Here is a 25,061-nt window from a genome sequence, read left to right on the forward strand (position 1 = left end):
TCCCTACTGTTTGTTTTTATTACGCGCTTGGTCCCTGTCTTACCTAAGAAAAACTATTTTGCCCTTTATTTTTTAGTTTATTTAAATAAACACACCCCAACCTCACCCCCCTCACCTTACCTTACCTATCCCACCATTTTCCCTATTTAAATAATAGTATTTTTAGGTAAGATAGAGACCAAACGCGTAACAAAAACAAACAATAGGGACCAAACACGTAACAAAAACAAACAGTAGAAACTTTATATGTTAAAAAAATAAGTTAGGGACCAATCGCGCAAATTAACCCAAACCATAGGGACCATTCGTGTAATTTACTCTAATAAGTAAATGCATATGAATAAGTATATGCCTAAGAATAAATATATACATATTCATATGAATAACTGTATGCATATGCATATTAATAACTATATGAATAGGCCATTTAAATACATAAGAACATTATTTTGATGTTACGGTAAGTTTTATAATTAATATGGAACGAACCTTCAAACATGAATGATAGTATAGGGTGATCATGATTTAATTATAATTGTAAAAGAAATTGAACGTTATTTTTGATGTTACAGATAACAATAATACGAAGAAATAAAATATATATATTGTAAAAGGAGTGTGAAATTAACCTAGTGTCATGAGAGTCTTTGAACATGCATAACTTCATTTGGGAGCATATTTTCTCAGGTTTTGCCTGCAGGATATTAAAATTAAATAAGTAATTTTTTTTGTAATTTTGTATATAAAAAATGAAAAAAAAGGCACCTCGGATAAGAGCATATCAATTATAGGCTTTCCATATTGCTCGACCAAAGTCTTGCATTCTTGGCTCATTAATCCATGAACACCAATAACCTAAAAAAGAGGTTCTAGCCAATAAAATATGCATGTCTAAATGTGTATAAATGTCTATTTTACCCCTAGAAATAGTAAACTATACATATTGTTGAACCAGCCAACAAAGAGGCTTTAGAATCAGCAATTGCTACACAACCATTGGTGCAAAATCCTAAAAGAAAACATAAATTTTGATAATCAGAATCTAAAAAACAAAATTTAAATATTAGAAAGTATAAAAGAATGCCACAAAATTACTAGTTGTTTCATTGCTAATAAAGACATCATTCATTTCAAACTATAACAAAAAACAACCAAATAAGTAATAAATTTTTATAAAAAATAAATAAATATTGAAAATAAATATAAAGAATAGTAACATGCCAGTAGCCTTTTTGAGTGACAGGGACATAAGTGTGTGCAACTCTGAAATGATTAGTGTCAACACCACTAAACACAAGTTCGCCTCCTTCATTATCTTTAGTATTTCGATTAAGCCAAAATGAAAACATAGGTCCATAAGCAAGGCCTTGGTCAACCATGCTGTACCTAATATAATAAATCATCAAAAATTTTAAAAAAAATACATTTTTGGTCCCTGAGTTTGTTTAAAATTACATTTTTGGTCCCAAATAGTTTCCTTTTACAACTGAACAAACTCACACAGGCTCCAACATTGCAAGATGGAACTATCTAAACCAAAACTGAAACTTTTGAACGGACTTAAGGGCAAAAATGTAACTTACTCCAAGAAAAAGTTTGTAAAGTGAGTGAAGTACCAAACAGGAAGAGCACCCTCGATAGAGATTTCTTGAAACCCAAAGCCAAGAATACCATCAAACTTTACTGCAACAAAAGTGATTCCAAGCTCTTTGGTTGCTTCCATGAAATCCTGAAAAATGGGTAATTCAGTAATTGTCAAAACGAAGAAATTTTATTAAGAAGATGCATAATTTCTTAATCTTTAGTCTTTACCTGTTCCTTGATTGTAAAATCACCAAGCCTTTTAAAATCACTAGAGATAGCACTGGTTCCATATTTAATTGCAACAAATTTCCTTGGATGAAAATTGCAAGATCTTAAGTATCGATAATTGTAATATCACAAAACATACTTTAGGGTGATTTAATTAGTTTGGATATAGATGCAAAATAGGAATGATAGTTTCACTTAGGCATTTCATCAAACACCTAGAATGCAACCGCTCAATTTCTTCCTTAGGGGTACATAAAAAGTGGTCTTCTTTCTAATGAGGGTATAAAGAACCACTCAAATAAGGTTTAAATAAAATAAGGTTTAAATAATATATACATGAATAAAATTCTTGATCTATCTCATGTTTATCAGACCTCTATTCCATAGTTGATTACATAGGTGAATGGAAGTAAAACTATAGGAGAAAGGGCACATGGGTTGGGAAATACTTAAATAAGACTAGAGAACATACTCAAAAAAAATGTCGAGGAACGGAAATGAATAGATAGCAGCCATACATCTCTTTTGTCCTAAGCAAATCAAAGTCTCGGAAGGCCAGTGCATGGTGGTTTCTTATTAGATGGTAGAGATGTTTCATAATCAACATCATAAGAGAGGAATGACCTACGTATGTATTCGTGAATTGCTCAAGAGAGCCTCTTTCAGTAACATTATGTGGTATGTGTTTGGAAGATAATACTGAATGGATTCAAACGATGTGAGTGCGTGGAGATGAGAAAGCTTGTAAATGAAGAATATGAGCTTTTAGGTATGCTCAACGGGACAGACCACCATCCATGGTTGGTTGATTTTGACTTGCAAGAGAAAGTAATCGATTGTTTTAAAATAAAATGTATGCATCTGACTGATGCATAGTTTGTTGGTTCGCTCCAATTTACGGAGTTCGTTATTGAACTTGATTATATATATATATATATATATATATATATATATATATATATATATATATATATATATATATATATATATGTTAGGTTCATGTGAGACAATCATACTTTGTGAGACCATTCATTTTAGAGATAAAAAAAATATTTTTAAAATGCTAAATAAATGAAAATTTTTGAATATTTTTTTAAATATTATTTTCGTCATTGATTTTATCCAAAAAAATTAAAACTAAATAATAAATAAATAAATAAATAATCGTTTTTTTTTTCAAAATATACGTGAAATATTCTAACAGGATATTATACTGTAAATACTTAAATCGATTTTTTAGAATGTTAGAATATTCTACTAGAATATTAAACTATAAATATTTAAAAAATTCAAATAGAATATTTGAATATTTTAACAATTCAAGAAGAATATTAGAATATTTTAACATATTACCAATTTTAGTAGAATATTAAAATATTTTAACATTCTAAAAATTCAATTTGATTATTTATAGTGTAATATTTTATTAGAATATTTTACTCATATTTCAAGAAAAATATTGATTTATTTTATTTTATTTATACTTTTGGATAAATTAAATAACGAAAATAATATTAAAAAAAAAGATTTTTTGGATTTTTGCTTTTATTTTGCAATTTATATTTTCTTTTAAATTTTCTGCTCTCTAAAATGAATAGCTAGGATCACGTCTTCATGTTTCACAAAAATTAGCATGGTCTCAAATGAAACTCTACGTGTGTGTATATATATATATATATATATATATATATATATATATATATATATGTGTGTGTGTGTGTGTGTGTGTTTAGCCCTTTTTTCCCCGAAAGTCACGGTTAAAATTTTTGGTTTTTATTGGAAAACTCCATTACTTTCACATATTTTAAACCCATTAATCTTTTATATGATTATCTTAATTAATAGGAACACTTAAAAGCTAAATACTTTTAAATCATTGTTATTACGTTTGTCGTTTGACCTAATGTAAGAACCAAATGCATTAAAAATCATTTTAGTTTGACCAGATGGATCGTGTTTATATTATAAACACGTAGTTCAAATGAATTGTTGTTTAAACACTTATAAATGAATTGTTGTTTAAACTCTCGTATAAGTGTGATAAATTAAATTACTACAATATTACCTTTATATACAGTGGTGGATTTTAGTGGAGCATTAGAGATCTCAGGCCATTGTTCAATTTCCGGCACGTAGTGTAAATTTTTTTTGTGTTTTTTTTTCTATTAAGTGTACCGGCTTGAAGTACGAGGGACACCCTTACTAAAACAGTCTACCTCCGCTACTATATATATATATATATATATATATATATATATATATATATATATATATATATATATATATATATATATATATATATATATATATATATATATATATATATATATATATATATATCTACTTGTATTAAACTAAAACATATAATTAACGCACCATTACATCAAGGTTTTATGTGGTGAGTGTTTGTATATACAAAGATCGTGACTACTGGTTTTACGTATTGATTAGAACGATTAATTTGATACAAAAGATAAAATGCATCGTTTATAGAAGTAATATATTCATTTATAAAATATGTGAAACATATCATACAAATTATAACCTTCTTTTTCTAAAAAAACAAATCGTAAAAATCAAACAACCTAATTATCTATTAACCCAATCAAAAGTAATATTGATGTCGATTGATAAGGATCTTGCAAGGATTTATGTACCCTTATGTCTAAATTGACTGCATATGATTGAATATATATATATATATATATATATATATATATATATATATATATAAAATGAGAACCACAAAACATTAAGAACCGTAAGAACCACTATTATTAAGGCTATTTTTCTTATTTCATAATATCTGATGCATTACTCTCGTTTTACAAAAACAAAGGAATTATCTCATCTATTTCAACCACCTGTGATAAATACCACGACCACCACTGCCGACGACCCAGTTCCGCCACCATGGCTACTCCACCACCGCCACGGCGCCCACTGCCGCCACCATCATCGACGCCAGCTCCACCTCCTCTACCTCCCTTCCTCTCTGCAGCTTCCGATTACCTGCGAGAAACATACATCTGTCGCACAAACTTCAGATCTGGAAGCGTCACTTTCAGATCTATATATGTTGTCACTGCCTCTTCTCGTTCATTACTCCGCTAACGACCTCAATCTACCACCAACAACTTGGCCTCCTTCAGTTCCATTCTATCTCTAAATTGGAAAAATGTTTCAGATCTGGAGAGAGAGCATTACCACTAACGTTAAATCACCTCCATCACCTCCAGCGTCAAACAACCACCTAGATCTGACAGAGCACTAGAAAGCTTATTTGATATGCTTTGCAGGAACACTAGATCTGATGGAGAATGAAGTTATTTGTTGCCTTCAGATGACCGAACACCTCCAGATTTGTTTTTTTAGCCAATCTCCTCTAGATTTGAAGCTAGGAAGCACTCTCAGATCTGGAAACAAGAGTTTTGAAGATGTTTGATGATATGCTCATGAAAAAGGTTCGTTTTAAGTTGTGAATGATGTAAATGTGTTATTTCATGTTAGATTTGGTGTTTATATGTGTGGTGTATATGTATTGTATCTGGTGATGATGTTTATATAAAAAAATTCTGCAAAAAAAAAAAAAAAAAGATGCACACTAGGTGCATGATGAAATGCATCAATGAAATTAGATAAATTATTGAGTTGTAAATTTAGTTGTGAATGTTACTGGTAAAGTTTTTTTAGAGTTAAACAATGAATAAATTGTTAGTATAACGTCTCTTTGTATATTTGTTCAGATATTCTGTTTTATAGTGATTATGGATATGACGTATATGGTGAAAACAACGTGTTTGATGAAATGTTTCAACGAAATTGGGTAAGTTATTAAGCTATGAATATGTGTTTTTTTATATATTAACTTGTGAATATATAAGTTATTAAAATGTGATTATATATTTTGTTTATTCACTAAATTGTGAGTTAGTATCTGGAATATTGAATTATGTTGTGAATTAATGTCTCAAATATTGAAATAAACTGTGAATTCTGATTTTTTTTTATATCTTGATCTGATTTTTTTTATTCAATAAATTGTATATGTTTTATTTTGATGTTTGGTTCTGAAAGATGAGATAATTTATGTATATATTAAATTGTGGATAGTTTGTTTAATACAATAACATATGAGATTATACTTGTAAATGAGCTATAAATATATCATATTAAACTGTGAATTTTGTGTATTAAGTTGTAAATTTTATTCATGACTTAATATAATAAATTCACATTTTAATACACAGAAATGTCTGCATATATGAACGTATAAATGTAATTTTTAAGTTGATAATATTTATGTGAATAAATAATTTTACGTATTAAACTGTGAATTGAGTATATTAAGTTGTGAATTGATTGTACTATGCTGCGAATTTGTTATGAATTTTGTGTTTGCTTCTGAAATATAAGAAGAAATAATCATTATACACATATATGATTTTTTTCTAAATTTAAATAGATTATACAAAAACTTAAATTTAGAATATTGTGTAAATTTAACTTTGAAAAAAAAACACTAAGCTTCATATATGAAAATATAAATGTATGTTTTAAGTTAAGAATATGACATTTCATTGTGTTAAATTGTTAATTTAATATATTAAGTTGTGAACTTTTTGTATTAAATGGTAATTGATTATATTAACTTGTGAACTGATATCTGAAAGTATAAATGTAAGTTTTAAGTTAAGAATATGACATTTCAGTGTATCAAATTGCTAATTTACTATATTAATCTGTGAATTTTATGTATTAAACGGTAATATATTATATTAACTTGTGAATTGACTGCAACTTACTGTGAACTTTTGTATTAATGTTAGAATACATTTATTTTTTGTGTTGTATAAGTACGTAAGAACGCATTAGTTTTTTTAATTTTTGTATTAAATTCAATATGAGTGAATTAATAGGTTTATTAAATTATGAATGTAGTATTTACCCTCTCATTGCATTACTTTATATGCAGATATGATTTTTAAGAAAAGATGGTTGGTGGCAGCGTGTGCTGGTGCTGGTAGTGGTAGAGTTTGGGTTTTACTTCTTTAAATTTGTTAATTGGTATAAAATAAATTGTATTAAGTTGTGAATTTTGTCTATTAAACTGTAAATGGACTGTATAAATTTGCATTTTACATAAATTTTGGGTTAAAAATATAAAATGATTGTATGAATGAAAATATTAGACTAAAAAAAATACGATATTGCCCTTATCTTAACAAACAAACCAAAATTAAGATTTTAACATAGTAATATTCACAATACATATTACTTATTAAATGTTGGTTCTTAGGGTTCTTAATCTTTTGTGGTTCTCATTTGAACGACTCCCTATATATATATATATATATATATATATATATATATATATATATATATATATATATATATATATATATATATATATATATAGGTAGGTAGGTTTCGTTGAGATTAAAAATAAAATAGAGATCTCGAGATTCAACTTTAGCCACGTACACATCTGCCACAATAACCTTCCGGCGTACCGGCGCGGCAGGTCTAGAATAATCATATTACACAACGTCGCCCATTCCTTTATCCTCCGCCACCATCCCCACCACCATAACTGCCAACGCCACCACCTCTGACACTAGCCGACTCCACCACTATCACCTCAGTTACTTATACCACCGCTATCTTTGTCACCACCACCTTTTATGTCACCAACTGTCGTAATCGTATATGATTACTCAGTCTGTGAACAAACATACATGTATAATCATTTATGATTAGACATAGTCCGCTTCTGCCGGTACGCTGAAGCATTAGAGCGGCAAGTAAGAAATACGTGGCTAGAGTTCAATCTCAAGATCTCTAATTTTTTTTTTAATCTCAAGGGAACCGCCCCCCCTATATATATATATATATATATATATATATATATATATATATATATATATATATATATATATATATATATATATACCCTTATATTCAGATTTATTTGATATCAAGCTAATTTTGTGAGACCGTGAGACCAAATCTAAAAATAATTTTAAAATGCAAAATAAAAGGAAAAATCCGATTTTTTTTTAATTATTATTTTTGTCACTTTAATTACCTAAAAAAAATAAAAAAAATCACCATTTTTTTAACAAAAATGTGAAATATTCTAATAGAATGTGAAATATTTCACTGTAAATATTCTAATGTAATTTTTAGAATGTTACAATATTCTACTAGATTTGTCAGATATATAAAATATTATAATATTTTACTAGAATATGTAAAAAAAAGTATTTTTTTTGGTATTTTTTTATTTTTTTATTTTGGAAAATATAAATGACGAAAATAATATTTGAATTTTTTTTCCGAATATTTTCAATTATTTTGCATTTTAAAAATGTTTATTTATCTATAAAATGAATGGTTAGGATTGTATCTCACAGTCTCACAAAATTAGGTTGTCTCACATGAAGCTAACCCTATATATATATATATATATATATATATATATATATATATATATATATATATATATATATATATTCATAAAACAAAATCAAAGTTATTAACTTCAAATAATTATTTGTGATAGATTAAAAGCTCATCAATATGTCTATATTTTCGAACATTTTAAAATAATAATAACTAGGAAAAGGCTCGTGTGTTGCACGGGTGAAAGTTTAGTGGCAAAAATATAAAGAAGTAAAAATAAAGTGTCAAATTTATAAAGAGAAAAAGTTTGTTGAAACTTTAGTGACAAAATTAGTAACAATAAAGTACCAAAACTATAAAGAGGAAGGGTTTCTTGAAACTTTAGTAGCAAAATTATAAAAAAGTAAAAATAAAGTGGTAAAATTATAAAAGAATAAAGAAAAAGGGTTTTAAAGAAGTAAAAGTGAAAGTTTAGTGGCAAAATATGAAAAAATAAAAATAAAGTGGCAAAATTATAAAAAAGAAAGGTTTCTTGAAACTTTAGTGGCAAAATTAAGAAAAAGTAAAAATATAGTGTTAGAATTATAAACATGGAAAGTTTCTGTTGAAACTTGCCATGCACTTATATATATATATATATATATATATATATATATATATATATATATATATATATGTTTAGTTTCTATGGAAAACAAAAAACCCTAAAAAATCATAAAAATGCATAAAAAAATACTTAGAGATCACAATTTTTTTTTGATTTTTTTTTATAAAAAATCGCAGGTTTTTGTTAAAATTCGCTGAGAAAAAAAATAAAAAATCATTTTTTTTCTCAAATTTTTTTTCACCGATTTTGTATAAAAAGCTGCGATTTTTTCAAAAAAGTTTTCAAAAAAAAGTTTTGTGATATATAAGTATTTTTTTTATGCATTTTTATGATTTTTAGGATTTTTTTTCCAAATAACCTTTCCCTATATATATATATATATATATATATATATATATATATATATATATATATATATATATATATATATATATGGAAAAGTTTAATAAGGAACCATTATTAATCAAGGAACCAATTCAAAACGTCGGAATTTAAAGCGATCAACGGCAAAATGAAAGGTTGTAAATTTTTATAATGGACGCACATGTACCGGATTATAACAAAACTCACTTCTATTTTTTCATTAAATTTTTTTTATGCCAAGTTGTTTATCGGGAAAAAAAACCGAATATACCGTTGTTCACAATTTTTCGTCCTCTTTCCATAGAGATCAATGATGGTATATAAAAAACGAACTTTTTTTCTTCAAAAAAAACCTACTTAATCTTCTTAGTTTTTTTCAATATTTAAGTTTATTTTTATATATAAAAAAAACTAATTATACCAAAAATATTAATTTTTGTACTTTATTAATAAACATCAACACCGACTAAAAAATATGCACAGGTTCACAATGTGAATCTAAACTGAAATAAAGTTTTTTTTTTTTTTTTTTTTTTTTTTTTTTTTTTTTTTTTTTTTTTTTTTAACTTGAATATGAATCTATGTTTAAAAAGTACAAAAAATATGAATTTTGATATATTTATTAGACCTTAAATTTTTTCATCAAAGAAAATGAAGTGGGTTTTTTCTCGAAAAAAAAGTTCGTTTTTTATATATCATCATGAATCTCTATGGAAAGAGAACGAAAAATCGTGAACAACGGTATATTCGTTTTTTTTTTCGATAAAAACATGGCCTAAAAAAAATTTTAAACGAAAAAAAGTGGTGAATTTTTTTTAAAGGGTGGATTTTTTGGTATAATCCGGTGTGTGTGCGTCATATGTAAAAGTGTACATCTATTTCCTTGGCCGTTGATCGTTATGATTTCCAACGCTCACGATTGGTTCGTTGGTTCTTTGGTTAATTATGGTTCTATATTGAACCTCAACCTATATATATATATATATATATATATATATATATATATATATATATATATTTTATTCTAATAAAATAATAGTTTTAATCTCCTTTTGACATGTGTCATCCTATTAGGCCTCTTAATTAATAGATATTTTATTCTTTTTTTGCCAAGTGACATCCTATTAAACCTCCTAATTAATACATGTCACTTGTCAACCTATTGATTCTCAATTTCAAATTTCAAATTTTAAATTTCTCACTCTAATTAAATTAAATTAATAACATTAGAATAAAAATTAAAATAAAATAAATAAAAATTATAAGATGATATAATTTCATATATTTATTCAAATTAACTGAATAATAATTTTGAGTTTTCACCATGAAAGTTTAATTAACTTTGTTACCGTGGTTCCCACGAGTTATATACTAGTATATATATATATATATATATATATATATATATATATATATATATATATATATATATATATATATATATATATATCTTCCTATCTAATAAAAGAATAGTTTTATTCTCCTTTTGACATGTGTCATCTTATTAGGCCTCTTAATTAATACATATTTTATTTTTTTTTGCCATGTGTCACCATATTATATATCATAATTAATGCATGCTATTTGTAACCTATTGATTTTCCATTTCAAATTTCAAATTTCAAATTTCAAATTTTAAAATTTTCACTCTAATTACATTAAATTAATAATATTATAATAAATATTAAAATAAACTTAATACAAATTGAAAAGTGATATAATTTCACATATTTATTTAACAATTTTTATTTTTTATTTTAAAAGTTTAATTAATTGTATAACCGTGGTTTCCACGGGTTATAAACTAATATATATATATATATATATATATATATATATATATATATATATATATATATATATATATATATATATATATATATATATATATATATATATATATATATATATATAAAAGGTAAATGGAATGGGAGGGGGATTGGGTTGCTATCACGGAATGCAAACATAACTACGTTCACATGCTCTTGTTTTAGCTAGCGACAATTGCGGTGTGTGCCCACACACATGTGCCCCTAAAATAATTATAAACACTTTATCATAACATAAAAATTACATGATCAAGTATTCCTTTATATTTTGTAAAATTTATCTAATATAAAACGAATAAATCCATTTATTAAAATTAAAGAATGATGCATGGAAGAAATGCATACGAATATATACATATATACAATAGTCGAATACACCAATATTAATACATATATACATATCAATATGAACTTTGTTTTGCATATATTTGATCTACACTATCGTTCATTTTTGAGGCATTAGTGTATTTTACACGGAGATATTTTTCTGTAATACTTTAATCAATATGTTGTTTGATATAATTAATGCATCTGACAGTGATTTTAATAGTTGAGTGACAATCTAGATGATGTTGATTAATTGATTTATAAAGTGGCAAACACATTTGTAAAGTGTCATTTTCATTTTATTTATGCGAATGACAAATAATTTAAATATAACCTAAAAGTATACGTAACTTTGGGTGATTTGTTCACATGTAGACCATGAGTTGTGCGTATTAGTGTATATATTTATATGTTGTATTGTTTTTAGCTTTGTATTTATTTTAGCCCATCTTATATTTGTTTATGTGTCGTCCCTTGTATTCTCGGTCCTATCTCCTTTGTACATGTATCTATACGGTTTGAGTTTAATGAGATTTCATATGGAAAAATACACTCTATATTTACTCCTCTTCACCGTATTCTCCTCATTTATTCTCGATTTTCTCTTTGACTATGTCAATCTTCATGGCCTAAACCCTAATTGTCGTTACACTCTTCTTCACGCCTCCATGGCTGCTGTGAAGGATATTGACAAACCCTTTGGTATCACAAACATCAAATCCTACATGTCCCTGGTTCTCAATTTGGTTGAGCTAAATTATGAAACCTAGCAAGAGTTAGTTGAGACATGTTGTCTCATGTTCGGAGTAATGGATCAACTTTATACGTTCCTTGTCGAATCGACTGATGTATGGAAGAGACTTATAAGTTTGTATTTTATGTGTTTTAAAATTTTAATAATTCATGTTTTGAACGTGACATTCAAGTTCGTACGTATTTAATATTAGCGGGCACATATTATATGCTTACCGAACAACTTTGTTTATGCTGATAGTAGAGGTTTTGGTTTACACCTAATATCGAGTTACAAATTCAATGAGAATATTGAATTTATTTTAAAAGATGATGACGTAGTCATATGTTGTTACTTTGCTTCTAACATTTTTTTTGGTAACAAATCAGTTATATTTGAGAGGTGATACACAATACAAATGGACAAAGAAATAAGAAAAGCCTACGGATATTTTAAAGTAGATGGTTGTAGGGAGTTTAGAGTTGATACTTGCTTTTCTTATGGTCAAATGGTTATTTTTTGTAACCACATTGCTAAAGGTGTTGCTAATTAAAACGCTTTGTGCTCTTATATTTGTAGTTCTTATATGATTATTTTTTCTTTGTAGTTCTTAGTGTTCGATTAATCTTGATGGGTGGCCATTCAAACATGTCAATATTACACCCATATGCATTTGGATTGTAGACATGAACACAACCATTCAAAAACATTAAGCTAAATCATTCTAGCTAGAAAACAAAACATATGGACCATAGACATGATCAAAGCCATACCAAAACCACACACACAACAACCATACAAATCCGTTTCTTCGCCCTTCCAGAACCATTCCAAGCAACAACTCAAGGCATTTCTCAAAAATGCTAATGTAGTTTCAAAATCAATTCTCTTCGAATTTGAAACCGAAAACTTGGTACTGATACCAGAACCAAACTGATATTGTACCTACCGATTCAGTTTGGTTCGGTTATTTGTCCCTCAAAACGATGAAGTTCAGTTTTTGATTTTCGGTTCCAGACAAGTTCAATTCAATTCTTGAACCAATGCATCCTTATGTATATGTATCCATACATGGCACCACAAAGTAAGAGAAATTGGGTCTTGTATGACTACAATATGATGTGTACAACCCATACGCTACCGTTGAATAAAACATAGAAACTAAAATACAAAAATTTATGCAAAAAATTTTGCGTTAAAAGTACTAAATTCCTGTTTTTAAGTTAATAAATAATAAATTATCTTTTAAAAATGCCCTAATAATTCCTCTATCACAAGCTTGACTGTGTTTGGCTTTCATATTCTCCCCCATATTTATTATTCTTTTACTTTCCTTCAACCACTTTTAAGTTTTAACAACCTAAAAGTTTATGAAGCAAGACAAAATGTCATGTATTTAAAAAGGACTAATAAATTTCCAAATAAGAAAAAACCTTTTAATGATAGTGGAGTTGGACGGTCTCCGATCTCATCTCACTTTTCTTCATTCTTTCTAAAAATATATAGAAATTAAAAAAAAAAAAGAAAAAAAAAACATTTTAGTACTTTACAAAAGATATATATACACATTATTACTCTATAAAACTACAAATTACACATTTCTATATTACTTTTTGCAATTGCAGCAACAATAACTTTATATTATTGATCAATTTATTGACTAAATCTATAAAATCCAAAATAAACCGACATGATCTACATATAAACCAAATTAAGTCTAATCTTTATTTGGATTATGTGATTAAGGAAATAGTAGATAACAGTGGCCACCACCATGGATTCTGCAACTGAGAGCAATAAACCTCTCTGATTTATGAAAAAAAAAAATAATTTAACAACTCCTCCATCTTCGCTCTCATGTCTGCCGCCTTCCCCAAAAGTGTAAAAAACCCTAACCACCTCTTTATCTCTCTCCCACATTTTCACTGTAAATTTACACTACCATTTGCAAAGTTTCTTGTTCATCTTTACTTTGATTTACTTAATTACTTTAGCTCATCATCATCATAGAGTAATGCTATGCAGCTGTTTTAATTTTGTAAAATAAGCTTCAGTTACTTTGGGTTGGTGAAGGTGGGTATTGTGATATTGATTTGAACTTGTTTATTTATTTCATCAATGCGAATAAAGCTGTTACTTCTGATTTGGGTTTACTTTGATCTGTACTGGGTTTTGACTGTTTAGTGAAGAACTGAAGTTGGCGAATTAATTATTCTTCTCTTTGATTCCTTTCTTGTACGCATTGGTTTTCAGTAAGTAATTTAATAACTGTTTATAATATCCAGGTTGATCGCATGGGTTCTCAGATGTAAATGAAAGCAAGTGTTGCAGATTTGATTCATACTAGTATGGTATCCATCTCATCTCATCTCATCATCACTCTGTTTTTTCGAAGTAACTTCTAAGCTACTTCAAATTATTTCACTTCATATTTATACAATTTTTTGGTTTGATTAGGGAGTAAGTAGATCGGGGAAGATGATGAAATTGAAGTCCGTGGAGTCCGTTTTTACGATTATGATTTTACTTTCTGTTTCAATAATCGGGAAATCAGAGGTTTATATTGTCACCATAGAAGGCGAACCAGTGATTAGTTACAAAGGAGGTGTTAATGGTTTTGAAGCCACTGAAAAACTCGATGTCACAAGGTCCGTATTCCTTCATGATCTTCACATATTTTCAAATAAGATTTTCATCTCATATTTATTGTATACTCTTTGATCCTCAGTGATTTGGTAACATCATACTCGAGCCACTTAGAACAAAAACACGATACAATCCTTGACACATTGTTCGATGATGGAAACTACAAAAAGCTATACAGCTACAAGCATCTCATAAATGGCTTCGCAGTTCACGTTTCTGAAGAACAGGTCACAATCTGAACCTCTTTACCTTTCTTTTTTGGGCATATAGAAACTGCTTTATTCTTATATATTTTAAATGATATTAGTAGGCAGAGATGCTTAGGCGAGCCCCAGGTGTGAAATCAGTGGATAAAGATTGGAAGGTGAGGAAACTGACCACACATACGCCGGAATTTTTGGGGCTTCCCACCGGAGTTTGGCCTACCGGAGGTGGATTTGACAGGGCCGGAGAGGAGATAGTGATCGGATTTGTGGATTCTGGTATTTTTCCATATCATCCGAGCTTTGAAAATCAAAACACAGAACCCTATGGTCCGATTCCAAAATATCGAGGGAAATGTGAAGTTGATCCTGATACAAAGAAGAGTTTCTGCAATGGAAAGATTGTTGGTGCTCAACATTTTGCAGAAGCTGCCATGGCTGCTGGTGCTTTTAATCCTGAAGTTGATTTTGCTTCTCCTCTTGATGGTGATGGACATGGAAGGTTCGTGCAAAAACTTGAATAATTTCAGTTAAAATATTTTCATTTATTAATCACAAATTCACAGTCACACTGCTGCAATTGCTGCCGGAAACAATGGAATTCCTGTTCAAGTGCAAGGCTATGAATTCGGGAAAGCAAGTGGAATGGCTCCCCGAGCAAGGTGAAGTTTACCCTCTAAAATTTATGCACATCATATGAGATATGAAGAAACTAATCCATAAAATGATAAAACTGCTTCAATTGATGCTATTTCTTTCATTTAGCCCAAATCTTTATCGTCTTTAACATTCACTGTGAATGATGGATGCACAGGATCGCTGTTTACAAGGCACTCTACCGGAATTTTGGAGGATTTGTCGCTGACGTGGTGGCCGCCATTGAGCAGGCGGTTCACGACGGTGTCGACATTCTAAACCTCTCAGTCGGGCCCAACAGCCCACCCGCCACCACAAAAACCACCTTTCTAAACCCCTTCGACGCCACACTTCTCTCCGCCGTCAAAGCCGGCGTTTTTGTAGCACAAGCCTCCGGAAACGGAGGCCCCGCAGCCAAAACCATAGTGTCTTACAGCCCATGGATCGCATCCGTAGCTGCCGCCGTCGACGACCGCCGTTACAAAAACCATTTAACACTCGGAAACGGAAAAATCCTCGCCGGAACCGGTTTATCACGTAAGTTTCTGTAACCCTAAAAGGCTGAAAAAGCATAACTTTTTATTGGGCTTATCTAAACTTTGGGCCGATTTAATTGGTAATTTAATGCAGCGTCTACCGGCCCAAATAAGAAGTTTACAATGGTGGCTGCTAATGATGTGTTGTTGGATTCTTCTGCGATGAAGTCCAGTGCATCAGATTGTCAAAGACCCGAAGTTTTAAACGGAATTATGGTGAAAGGGAATATTCTGTTATGTGGGTATTCTTTTAATTTCGTTAGTGGGTCCGCATCCATTAAAAAAGTTGCAGAAACAGCAAAGAGTCTTGGCGCCATTGGATTCGTTCTTGCTGTTGAAAACGTGTCTCCTGGAACAAAGTTCGATCCTGTTCCTGTTGGCATTCCCGGGATTGTGATCACAGATGTTAGCAACTCAATGGTAGTTAAAACAACATTAGTTACTATTACTATTAAAATTACTAATGTAGATAATTGTTGTGTGATTTATATTTCATAGGAGCTTATAGACTATTACAATGTGTCTACTTTGAGGGATTGGACTGGAAGAGTGAAGAGTTTTAAGGGAACAGGAAGCATTGGAAATGGTATGGAGGCTATACTTTATAAATCAGCACCAATGGTGGCATTGTTCTCTGCTCGTGGCCCAAATATAAAAGATTATAAATTTCAAGATGCGGATCTTTTGAAACCCGATATTTTAGCTCCTGGTTCCTTGATTTGGGCTTCTTGGTCTCCAAATGGAACCGATGAGCCCAATTACGTAGGTAAGCCCAATTCAATACTATTTATAATTGTTTAATTGCTACTACAGAAAATAGTTAAATTTTCGATTTAAAAAACCAGGAGAAAAGTTTGCTATGATCTCGGGAACAAGCATGGCTGCACCACATATATCTGGAATAGCAGCATTGATAAAGCAAAAACATCCTGATTGGAGTCCAGCTGCCATAAAGTCAGCATTAATGACTACATCAAACACACTAGACCGAGGGTACAGGCCCATTCTGGCCCAACAATATTCCGGGGCAGAAACACTCACATTTATCCCCGCAACGCCTTTCGATTACGGAAGCGGTCATGTCAATCCCCGGGCCGCCCTAGACCCTGGCCTCATATTTGATGCAGGTCAGCTTTGTTTCCCTGACTTTATCTGTTAAGTCGTTACTTCTGTATTACTAACTCATATTTTATATATATGTTTTTTTTTGAAGGTTACGAAGACTATCTTGGATTTTTATGCACGACTCCCGGGATCGACTCACACGAGATTCTAAACTACACGCATCAACCGTGCAACTACACGCTCGGGCATCCGTACAATCTGAATTCGCCATCTGTCGCGATTTCCCACCTTGTTGGAACTCAAACTGTCACTCGAACAGCCACAAATGTCAATGAAGAAGAAACCTACACCATCACTTCAAAAATGGGACCCGCGATAGCCATTGAAACTAGCCCGCCGGCTATGACCATAGGACCGGGTGCATCGCAAAAGTTCACGGTTACTCTGACCGTCCGGTCAGCTAGTGGGGCCTACAGTTTTGGGGAGGTTTTGTTGAAAGGAGACAGAGGGCATAAGGTCAGGCTGCCCGTGGTTGCCATGGGTTATGATCGTTAATTTGGGTGGGGTGGGTTGGGTATTTAGTATTTACTATGATATTATTATATTCTTTATAAAAAGATGGAAAATAATTAAGAGGTGTAAAGAGAAAGTAGTATAAAATAGAGGATGCTTGCTTGGTTTCTTCTGTTGCTATTAAGTTTTGCTGCTGTGGAGGTTGTAACGTATGCTTCTTTGTATGTACGTTGGTGGAATATATGCTTTGGTGAAGTGGGGAGGCATTGGTTCATTGATGGAATGCATATGTATTTGTGTTCCTCTATAAGTTTTGTGTATGTAAAAAAGGAATTTTTGAGTTTAAACAAGTAGCCATTTTTGGCATGTTAAGCTAAAGTTCAGAGTAAACCTATAAACCTTTATGCGTTGAGTTTAGAGTCTATATATAGAATGCTTATAAGATAGGACTTAACTCTACAAGTTGTCTAAACAATCCCCTAGCAAAACTTGGTTGGTGGTTGGTGTTGGGTTGATATATTGGGGTTTGGGATAAATAATGACGCTTAGGCCTCACGAGATGACGTGATAACATGAACTTGCATACCGTCCAAGGGGGTATTGACGTATTATGGTGACACCTTGTTCAACGGCTACTTTCTTTAAAAAAAATCAAAATTTTTATACAAACTCATCATACTCACCGCCATATCTCTCTCTCTCTCTCTCTCTCTCTCTCTCAAATATGATTTTTTTTTAAAATTGCAAATATAACCAAATTTCTTAATTACTTTGTGGAAAACAGCCAAAAAAACCTAAATTACAAAAATAGCCTTCAAAATCGCAGATGGATTCAGTCTATCTGTAATTTTACTTGTCAATCTACGAACGTACAAGTCGCTAAGGCACATATGTGCTTTAGTGACTTGTCCGTTCGCAGATGGACTCAGTCCATCTATGATTTTGCGTCCATTTGTGATTTCCCCTTTTTTCAGAGGTAAAAACGCAATTTTTATCTTCTTTCATTTTTCAAACTTTTTTTTTTAGAACTCTCTCTCTAGAGGTACTATGGACAATTTCATTTTTCAAATATTTTTCAAAATTTTTGTTGGAGAATTTATTTTATTATAGATGTTTAAACAAATATTCCAAAGAAATAAGAACTAAATTGATAATTTTTTGCAAAACTTAATATATAATAATGTTGTTTCGTAGTTAACCCTGTCAATTTTGTAGTCAAAATAAAAAAAATACAAAATCACGGGTGGGATGAGAGGAAATCGCAGATGAACTTAGTTCATCTACGATTTCATTCAAAGATTTGGGTATTTATACAGGAAAAAAAAAACTAAAAAAAAAAAACACTTGCGAACGTACAAGTTGCTAAAGCAAGACTGTTCTTTAGCGACTTGTACGTTTATAAATGGAATGCTAAAATCGCAAATGGACTTAATCCATCTGCGATTTTCATGGCTATATTTGTAATTTGGGTTTTTTTTGGCTATTTTTCACAAAATAATTAATGAATTTGGTTATATTTGCAACTCTCTCTCTCTCTCTCTCTCTCTCTATATATATATATATATATATATATATATATATATATATATATATATATATATATATATATATATATATATATATATATATATATATATATACAAATTATGATTTAGATGGCCAAGACTTTATTGCCATACTTAATGTTCAATACATTGTTGATCAAGAGTCCATAAATGTTGAACGTTCAAGAATCGTTGTCAATTGAGATCGGCAGGCTACACAAAATGGAGGAACACAAACAAAGTTGTCATAGAGTTTAATGCAGTATTTTCGACAATGAAGCGACAAAGGCAAAGTGATGCAAATGATGAAACAATCTTGCAAAAATAGTTGCACTTTATCGGAGTAAGAAAGGGACAACTTTCAAATTTCTTCATGTTTGGAATGTTGTGAAGATATCAAAAAAGTGGCAATATATCTTAAGTTCAGAACATTCATGGGTGGTTCTTCTAAAAGAACCAAAAGTTCCGAAACAACTCATAGTTAATTGTTGGATACGTATGTCTGGATTGATCTCAATCAAGATGAGCCTATTGAGGTTCCAAGAGCCACTCGTCTTATAGGAAGAGACCATGCTAAACGAAAGGGTAAAGGGACAACAAGTGGTTCTCAAGACATCAAGCATCTAACAAGCAAAATAGATAACTTAAAGTCGATGTTGGAGCAATACTTGGTTGTCGCACAAAAGAAGGAAAAAAACCGTGCCATGGCGATCTTAAGTCTTAAAAAATTACTACTAACATTACCGAACGCGAAAAAGAATTTGCGTTAAAGGCCAAAGACGAGATGCGAAAAAAATTTAATATCCAGGTTTCATTATTTAAATATGTAAGCTTCGTAATTTAAATTTTTGGGATTTATAATCTTAAATTCCGTGTTGTATTTTTTTAGATGTGTTGTAATTTTCTTTTTAGTTTAATGACATTTTAGTTTGCATTAAAACTATCTGTTTAAAATGTTTACTTTTTAAAAAAATGTTTTAGAAAAAAAATTAGCATGACAATCATGGCCTCACATGCCTTTTAAATGACAAAATTTTAAAACAGGGTGACAAATCCTACGTGGACTATGTCTAATGTGACACCACTTCCTCTACCCTTAGGCTAGTGAGTGTTATATCACACTCACCGCACTTTTCTATTGTCACGTCATCTTTTGCCTCATTCTATAAAATTGGTAGGTATCATACCCACACCTTACCACAACCACCACAGTACATATTTTTATGCATAAAGTACTAGATTTGAAGGATGTGGTTTTTTCCGTGCAGTAAAACTGTAACACACAAAACGTATACCACACTTATGTTTGGGGGTCGGTGTGGTGTTTGCCGCATACCGCAATGTGCTGTACACGGCACACCGACCGACTTTAGTGGGTATCTATGACCTTACAATAATTGAATTAAGGCTATGGTTATTTGTATTTAGTTTTTTATACACTTCATCCTATTTTCAAAATACATTATACACTTTTCAAAATACACTCTAGGTCTTATATTTTTTCATCTTTTAAGACACGTCACACAAAAATACCCAATGATACAGAGTTAAAGACAAATATTCATAATAATTAAATTTAAATTTTATTGGTTGCTATAAAATTTACAGTTAATCAAAGCTAAATCAACTATCTTTACAAATTAATCATAAAAACCTTTCAGAAAATATAAACTTTAAACTAAATGACTAGATGCTGAAAAATATGCTCATTGAAACATAGTGAGGCCGGATACATCGTTTCTTACCGGAAAAAAACAGTTGTTGGATTTGTCATTGCTTGCCGGAAATATACTCATCGGAAAATATGAATATGATAAAGTTTAACAATAAGTTTTTTTCTCATTCTCAGCTTCAATCACTTTTCATCATTGATTAAACTAAATAACGATTAGAACCTTAATAAGAGAGTAGCCGAAAAATATGTTTGTCGAAGTCCTCAAATCACTGGAAACGGTCTCCGATAGAAACAAGGAGAATTATTGAGGGAGAGAGACATGAAAACATAGTTTCCAATGGTTGGAGGTGGTTGGGCACGGCCGTGGTCCGATACTACGGGCTGATGGCGACGACAATAACATAACGTGCATTTTTGTGCACCTATTTTGCACGTCAATTTCTGTTTTTTTTATTGCATTTTACTTCATAATTCTTGTATTTAGTTAACTATTTTGACACTTGCATGTTTTATTCAGAATGTTTGGTACTTTACTATTTTTTTGATTTATTTTGCAGACATTATAGAGCACATAGCATTGGAGCTACGATGGCGAACATGGAGCTTGGATGACGGAGCTTGGAGCATTAGAGTATAAAGAGAAGATGGACCGGTCAGGTCACGAAAGACAACTTGAAGACACAACGCAAGTCGTTGCATTTCATCATAAAAAATGACCACGTTTAAAGCATGATCCGCGTCATATCAATATGGGTCGTGTTTGTCATTTTCACCATATATTTAAGCAACATGACTCGGGGTGAAGCTAGACCGAAGACTGAGCCAAGTCTGAAGAAAGATTTGAGTTTTAGCAAAAAGCACATTGTTAAAACACATGGTCATGCTAAAAGCACATGGTCAAAACACATGGTTATGCCAAAAATGCATGACCATGCACGTGAGCAATTACTTGTGGTGCTAAAAAGGAGGAAATCCGTCATTTTACAGATACAAATGATTTTTGGAGCAATAGTCGGCGGTTCTTGGAGGCTTTTGAAGATACCAAATCATTTTAAACACGTTTGGTTTTCATTTGTAAGCATTAAACACTTCCAATTCCATTTTTTTATCTGTTCTTAGCCATGTGTGGCTAAGAAACCCTAATTTCTTGTTCCTATTCAAAATATGTTGATTGTATGACTTGAAGAATATGGCTTGATATTTGATTTATGATTCTATTCTGGTGATTACGTTCTTGTTTAAACTAGAATCCTTGACTTTTATTTATGTTTGACTGACCACTTATATGAATTGAATTTTTATGTAGTTAATTACCTTTTAGGGCACCTAATTGTTCTATAAAGTTACTGATTGGTAAAAAAAATGGGTTTTCTTATTGTAGAGCATATATATGACATGCTTTCACACTTTCGAGCGTATGAGAAGAAATGAACATTGTTGGGAAGCTTGTACAAAACTTAATGTCATTTTTCAATACAGTCTAAGAGCGTGTTTAGGTTGGATTAGTAAAGCTAGGTCTAATCAAAGAGCGTGTTTTGGTTAGATAATTTGGCAAGCTAGAGGTATTAGAGCATGTTAGTATATTTCAGTACCAGCTTAGAATAACAATCATTAATTACATCAAGTCATAATCTAGTTAAATGACGACACTGAGAACTAGAACTAGAACCATCTCAACAACTTGTTTCCAAATATGTTTAGTTCCCACGTCGTGGCAAGGTATCGCCCATGTCGTGGTTCCTGTTGTTAGAACCTCTAGCAATCACAATAATGTGATGAGCTGAAGTTAGTCTTGAGTCCGAGATGTGAAGTAGTACGAGATAAGCTTTTGGTACAAGATGGAGTATAGTCCGAAGTTAAATGAAGATCAGAGATCAGTCATGTGTTTGAACATTTGTTATACTTATCTTTTATGTGATGTAATATTCCATAGGACTTAGCCTTTTTGTGTAAGTTAGATAATCAGATGTCAGAAATTGGTTTTTATGTAGTCTTATGTTTGTATCACACGTTTGTACGATGTACCTCCTTTCCTATATAAGGATTGTTTTGAATGACAAGTTACAACAAATTGTTCTTCCAAAGATAGCTAAAACTTCATTTACTTCACTTTCACTTTAATCTCACATCAAAATATTTCACAACATTCTCATTGTTCATTTATTGTCTTTACATTTATCATACTCAAAGTTTCTTCATTAAACACTTGTGTACTTTGTTGAACATTTACTTCAAGTCTCGACTTGTTATACCATAATTGACTGGAACATCAATTAAGAGAAGACATCGATCTTTTGATTAACTCAAGGTTTGATTTTTCAAACCTTGTCCTTGCGCATCGTTCTTTGAACTCACAATTGGTATCAGAGCTCGAGTGGTTGTCCTTTGAATCCATAAGAACATATTATAGTTGATTCGAAATTACCTTGGTATTTCGATCATTTCTATGTTCAAGATAAAAGTTCTTATATATACCACTTCTGCTCTTATATAGAAGATTCAATGGATGCGCCTAATTCTCAACAAATGTATTCAATGCAAATAGAAAATAGTGTGGGTTGCCCTTCTCGTGCCCCATTGCTAGTTGTTGAAGAGTATGATCACTGGAAAGTCAAAATGGAAAGATTTTTACTCGGAAAAGAAAAAGGTGAAGCTAACTGGAGATCCATTAAAGAAGGTGCTCATGTTGTTGTGAGACAAACTATGAGAGATGCTGCTGCAACTCTCATTGGACAAGATGAACAACTTCAAGCACCTTGTGACAACCCAAAAATTTCCATTCGGTAAAACCATCCACTACAATTGAAGTCAAATCTGTTTCTGCTAACTTTCAAACTTTTGGGATAAGTTTGAGTGTTTTAAAGTTAATGGTCCAGAAGATATCAGGAGAGAGGATACCCTAGAGTTTAATATGTTGCAATAAGTGCCCAAAACTTCAAGAGTTTGGAATATTACGGTCCAAAAATGGTATTCGAACCGAAAACCCTCAAGACTATATAAGAAAAACTTAGCCATTTTGGATTCATTTGTTACATTTCCAACTAGAGAAAAGCCGATTTCTCTCTCAAGGATCTTCACCCGATCACCCTGAATTATAAGTACTTCAACCTAGAGTGTATTAAAGTGTAATATATGCCTAGATAACATGAAAAATCAGCCAAAAATACCAAGGAAATGGTGTTCACGGCCCAAGATCCTCTTGGACCGTGAACACTAAATTCGAGGCCAAAAGTGTGTCCGATGTCCCTATAGAACTTGGAACCGAACATAGAACAACCCTTGAGATGTCTAGGCCTTAAAATCATTAAGAAACAAGGGCTAGAAGTGAGTTCACGGCCAAGGATGTTCTTGGGCCGTGATCTCCATTTTATGGTGCCAAAATGCCCTAAATGCCTTCCTTAAGCCAAGAGACTAGCCTAGAACTTTACCTTGATGTGTTTAGGACTCAAAACAATCAAAATACCATCACCCATAGGTGATTACGGCCGCAAACTCAATCCAAAATGGTCCAAGGGACGAAAACTCAAGTTAAGGGTGTTTTGATGATACAAACACATCCTAAGGCTTAGACTTGAATTTAGGATGCTTCATTATGACCTTTAGGACCCTCATAAACATAAATGGCCATGAGTTTACGGTTGTAAACTCATTAGGGCCGTAAACACCTCAAAAACTCCAAAGAAGGTGGTCTTCCTCATCCTAGGGTAGAGCTAAGGTCCCTAAATCATTCCTTAGCCTTCAAACTTGCACTTACACATGGGTAGCCATGAGTTTACGGCTGTAAACTCCCTTGGTCCGTAAACCCATGGTAGTAAACTCATGTGAGTGCCTTTATACCTTCCTATGTTGAATCACATGTGATTCCAACACTTGGTCAAGGTGTTTCCTAGTCCCGGAAAGTGTTTCCTTTCATATAGATGTTATAAACACTATATTCATCTCAATATGTGTCCTTATATGTCATTTAGGACTTATTGTGTCTCAGGACTTCATTCGTGGAACTTCTCATCCGTGCACGCATACCCGTTTGAATCACCCACATCAGGTGAGTTCATCTTTTAACTATTTTAACTGTTTTAAGGGGGGGGGGGGAATACAAGTTGAACACAATGATAATTGTGTAAATGTTGTTATAAACATCTTTCAAAATGTTACTTATGTTATTTA

At 31.2% G+C, this 25,061-nt stretch overlaps 1 protein-coding gene and 1 long non-coding RNA gene across 7 annotated transcripts; one reads left to right on the forward strand and one right to left on the reverse strand.

The window, feature by feature from the left end:
- Positions 1-615: 615 nt before the first annotated feature.
- On the reverse strand, positions 616-1,375 carry LOC145070350 (uncharacterized). The gene is made up of 3 exons (XR_013689914.1): positions 1,218-1,375; positions 766-855; positions 616-694 (listed from the first exon to the last, which is right to left on the reverse strand). It is a non-coding gene; the product is annotated as an uncharacterized LOC145070350 (long non-coding RNA).
- Positions 1,376-13,828: 12,453 nt separating this feature from the next.
- LOC145071344 (subtilisin-like protease SBT2.6) lies at positions 13,829-17,949 on the forward strand. 6 transcript variants are annotated; one of them, XM_079018245.1, is made up of 11 exons: positions 13,829-13,957; positions 14,362-14,427; positions 14,534-14,724; positions 14,805-14,949; positions 15,033-15,427; positions 15,492-15,587; positions 15,740-16,098; positions 16,192-16,517; positions 16,596-16,863; positions 16,943-17,224; positions 17,311-17,949. In XM_079018245.1, the coding sequence occupies exons 2-11, from the start codon at positions 14,389-14,391 to the stop codon at positions 17,715-17,717; spliced, it is 2,508 nt and encodes an 835-aa protein (XP_078874371.1). In that variant the 5' UTR covers positions 13,829-13,957; positions 14,362-14,388; the 3' UTR covers positions 17,718-17,949. The 6 variants fall into 6 exon arrangements, with proteins under 6 accessions (XP_078874371.1, XP_078874374.1, XP_078874370.1 ...); XM_079018248.1 differs by having other exon boundaries at positions 13,874-13,957; positions 14,362-14,422; XM_079018244.1 differs by lacking the exon at positions 13,829-13,957 and adding an exon at positions 13,964-14,149.
- The last annotated feature ends 7,112 nt before the right edge of the window (positions 17,950-25,061 follow it).

Source organism: Lactuca serriola, chromosome 8, assembly GCF_051521515.1.
Source record: "Lactuca serriola cultivar US96UC23 chromosome 8, Lser_US96UC23_V15, whole genome shotgun sequence".
NCBI classification, from domain to species: domain Eukaryota; kingdom Viridiplantae; phylum Streptophyta; class Magnoliopsida; order Asterales; family Asteraceae; genus Lactuca; species Lactuca serriola.

Coding starts and splice junctions, on each gene's coding strand:
- LOC145071344 (XM_079018245.1), top strand. CDS start 14,389: ATGAAAGCAAGTGTTGCAGATTTGATTCATACTAGTATG. Junction 14,725..14,804: donor GAAAAACTCGATGTCACAAG/GTCCGTATTCCT, acceptor TTTGATCCTCAG/TGATTTGGTAACATCATACT. Junction 15,588..15,739: donor GGAATGGCTCCCCGAGCAAG/GTGAAGTTTACC, acceptor ATGGATGCACAG/GATCGCTGTTTACAAGGCAC.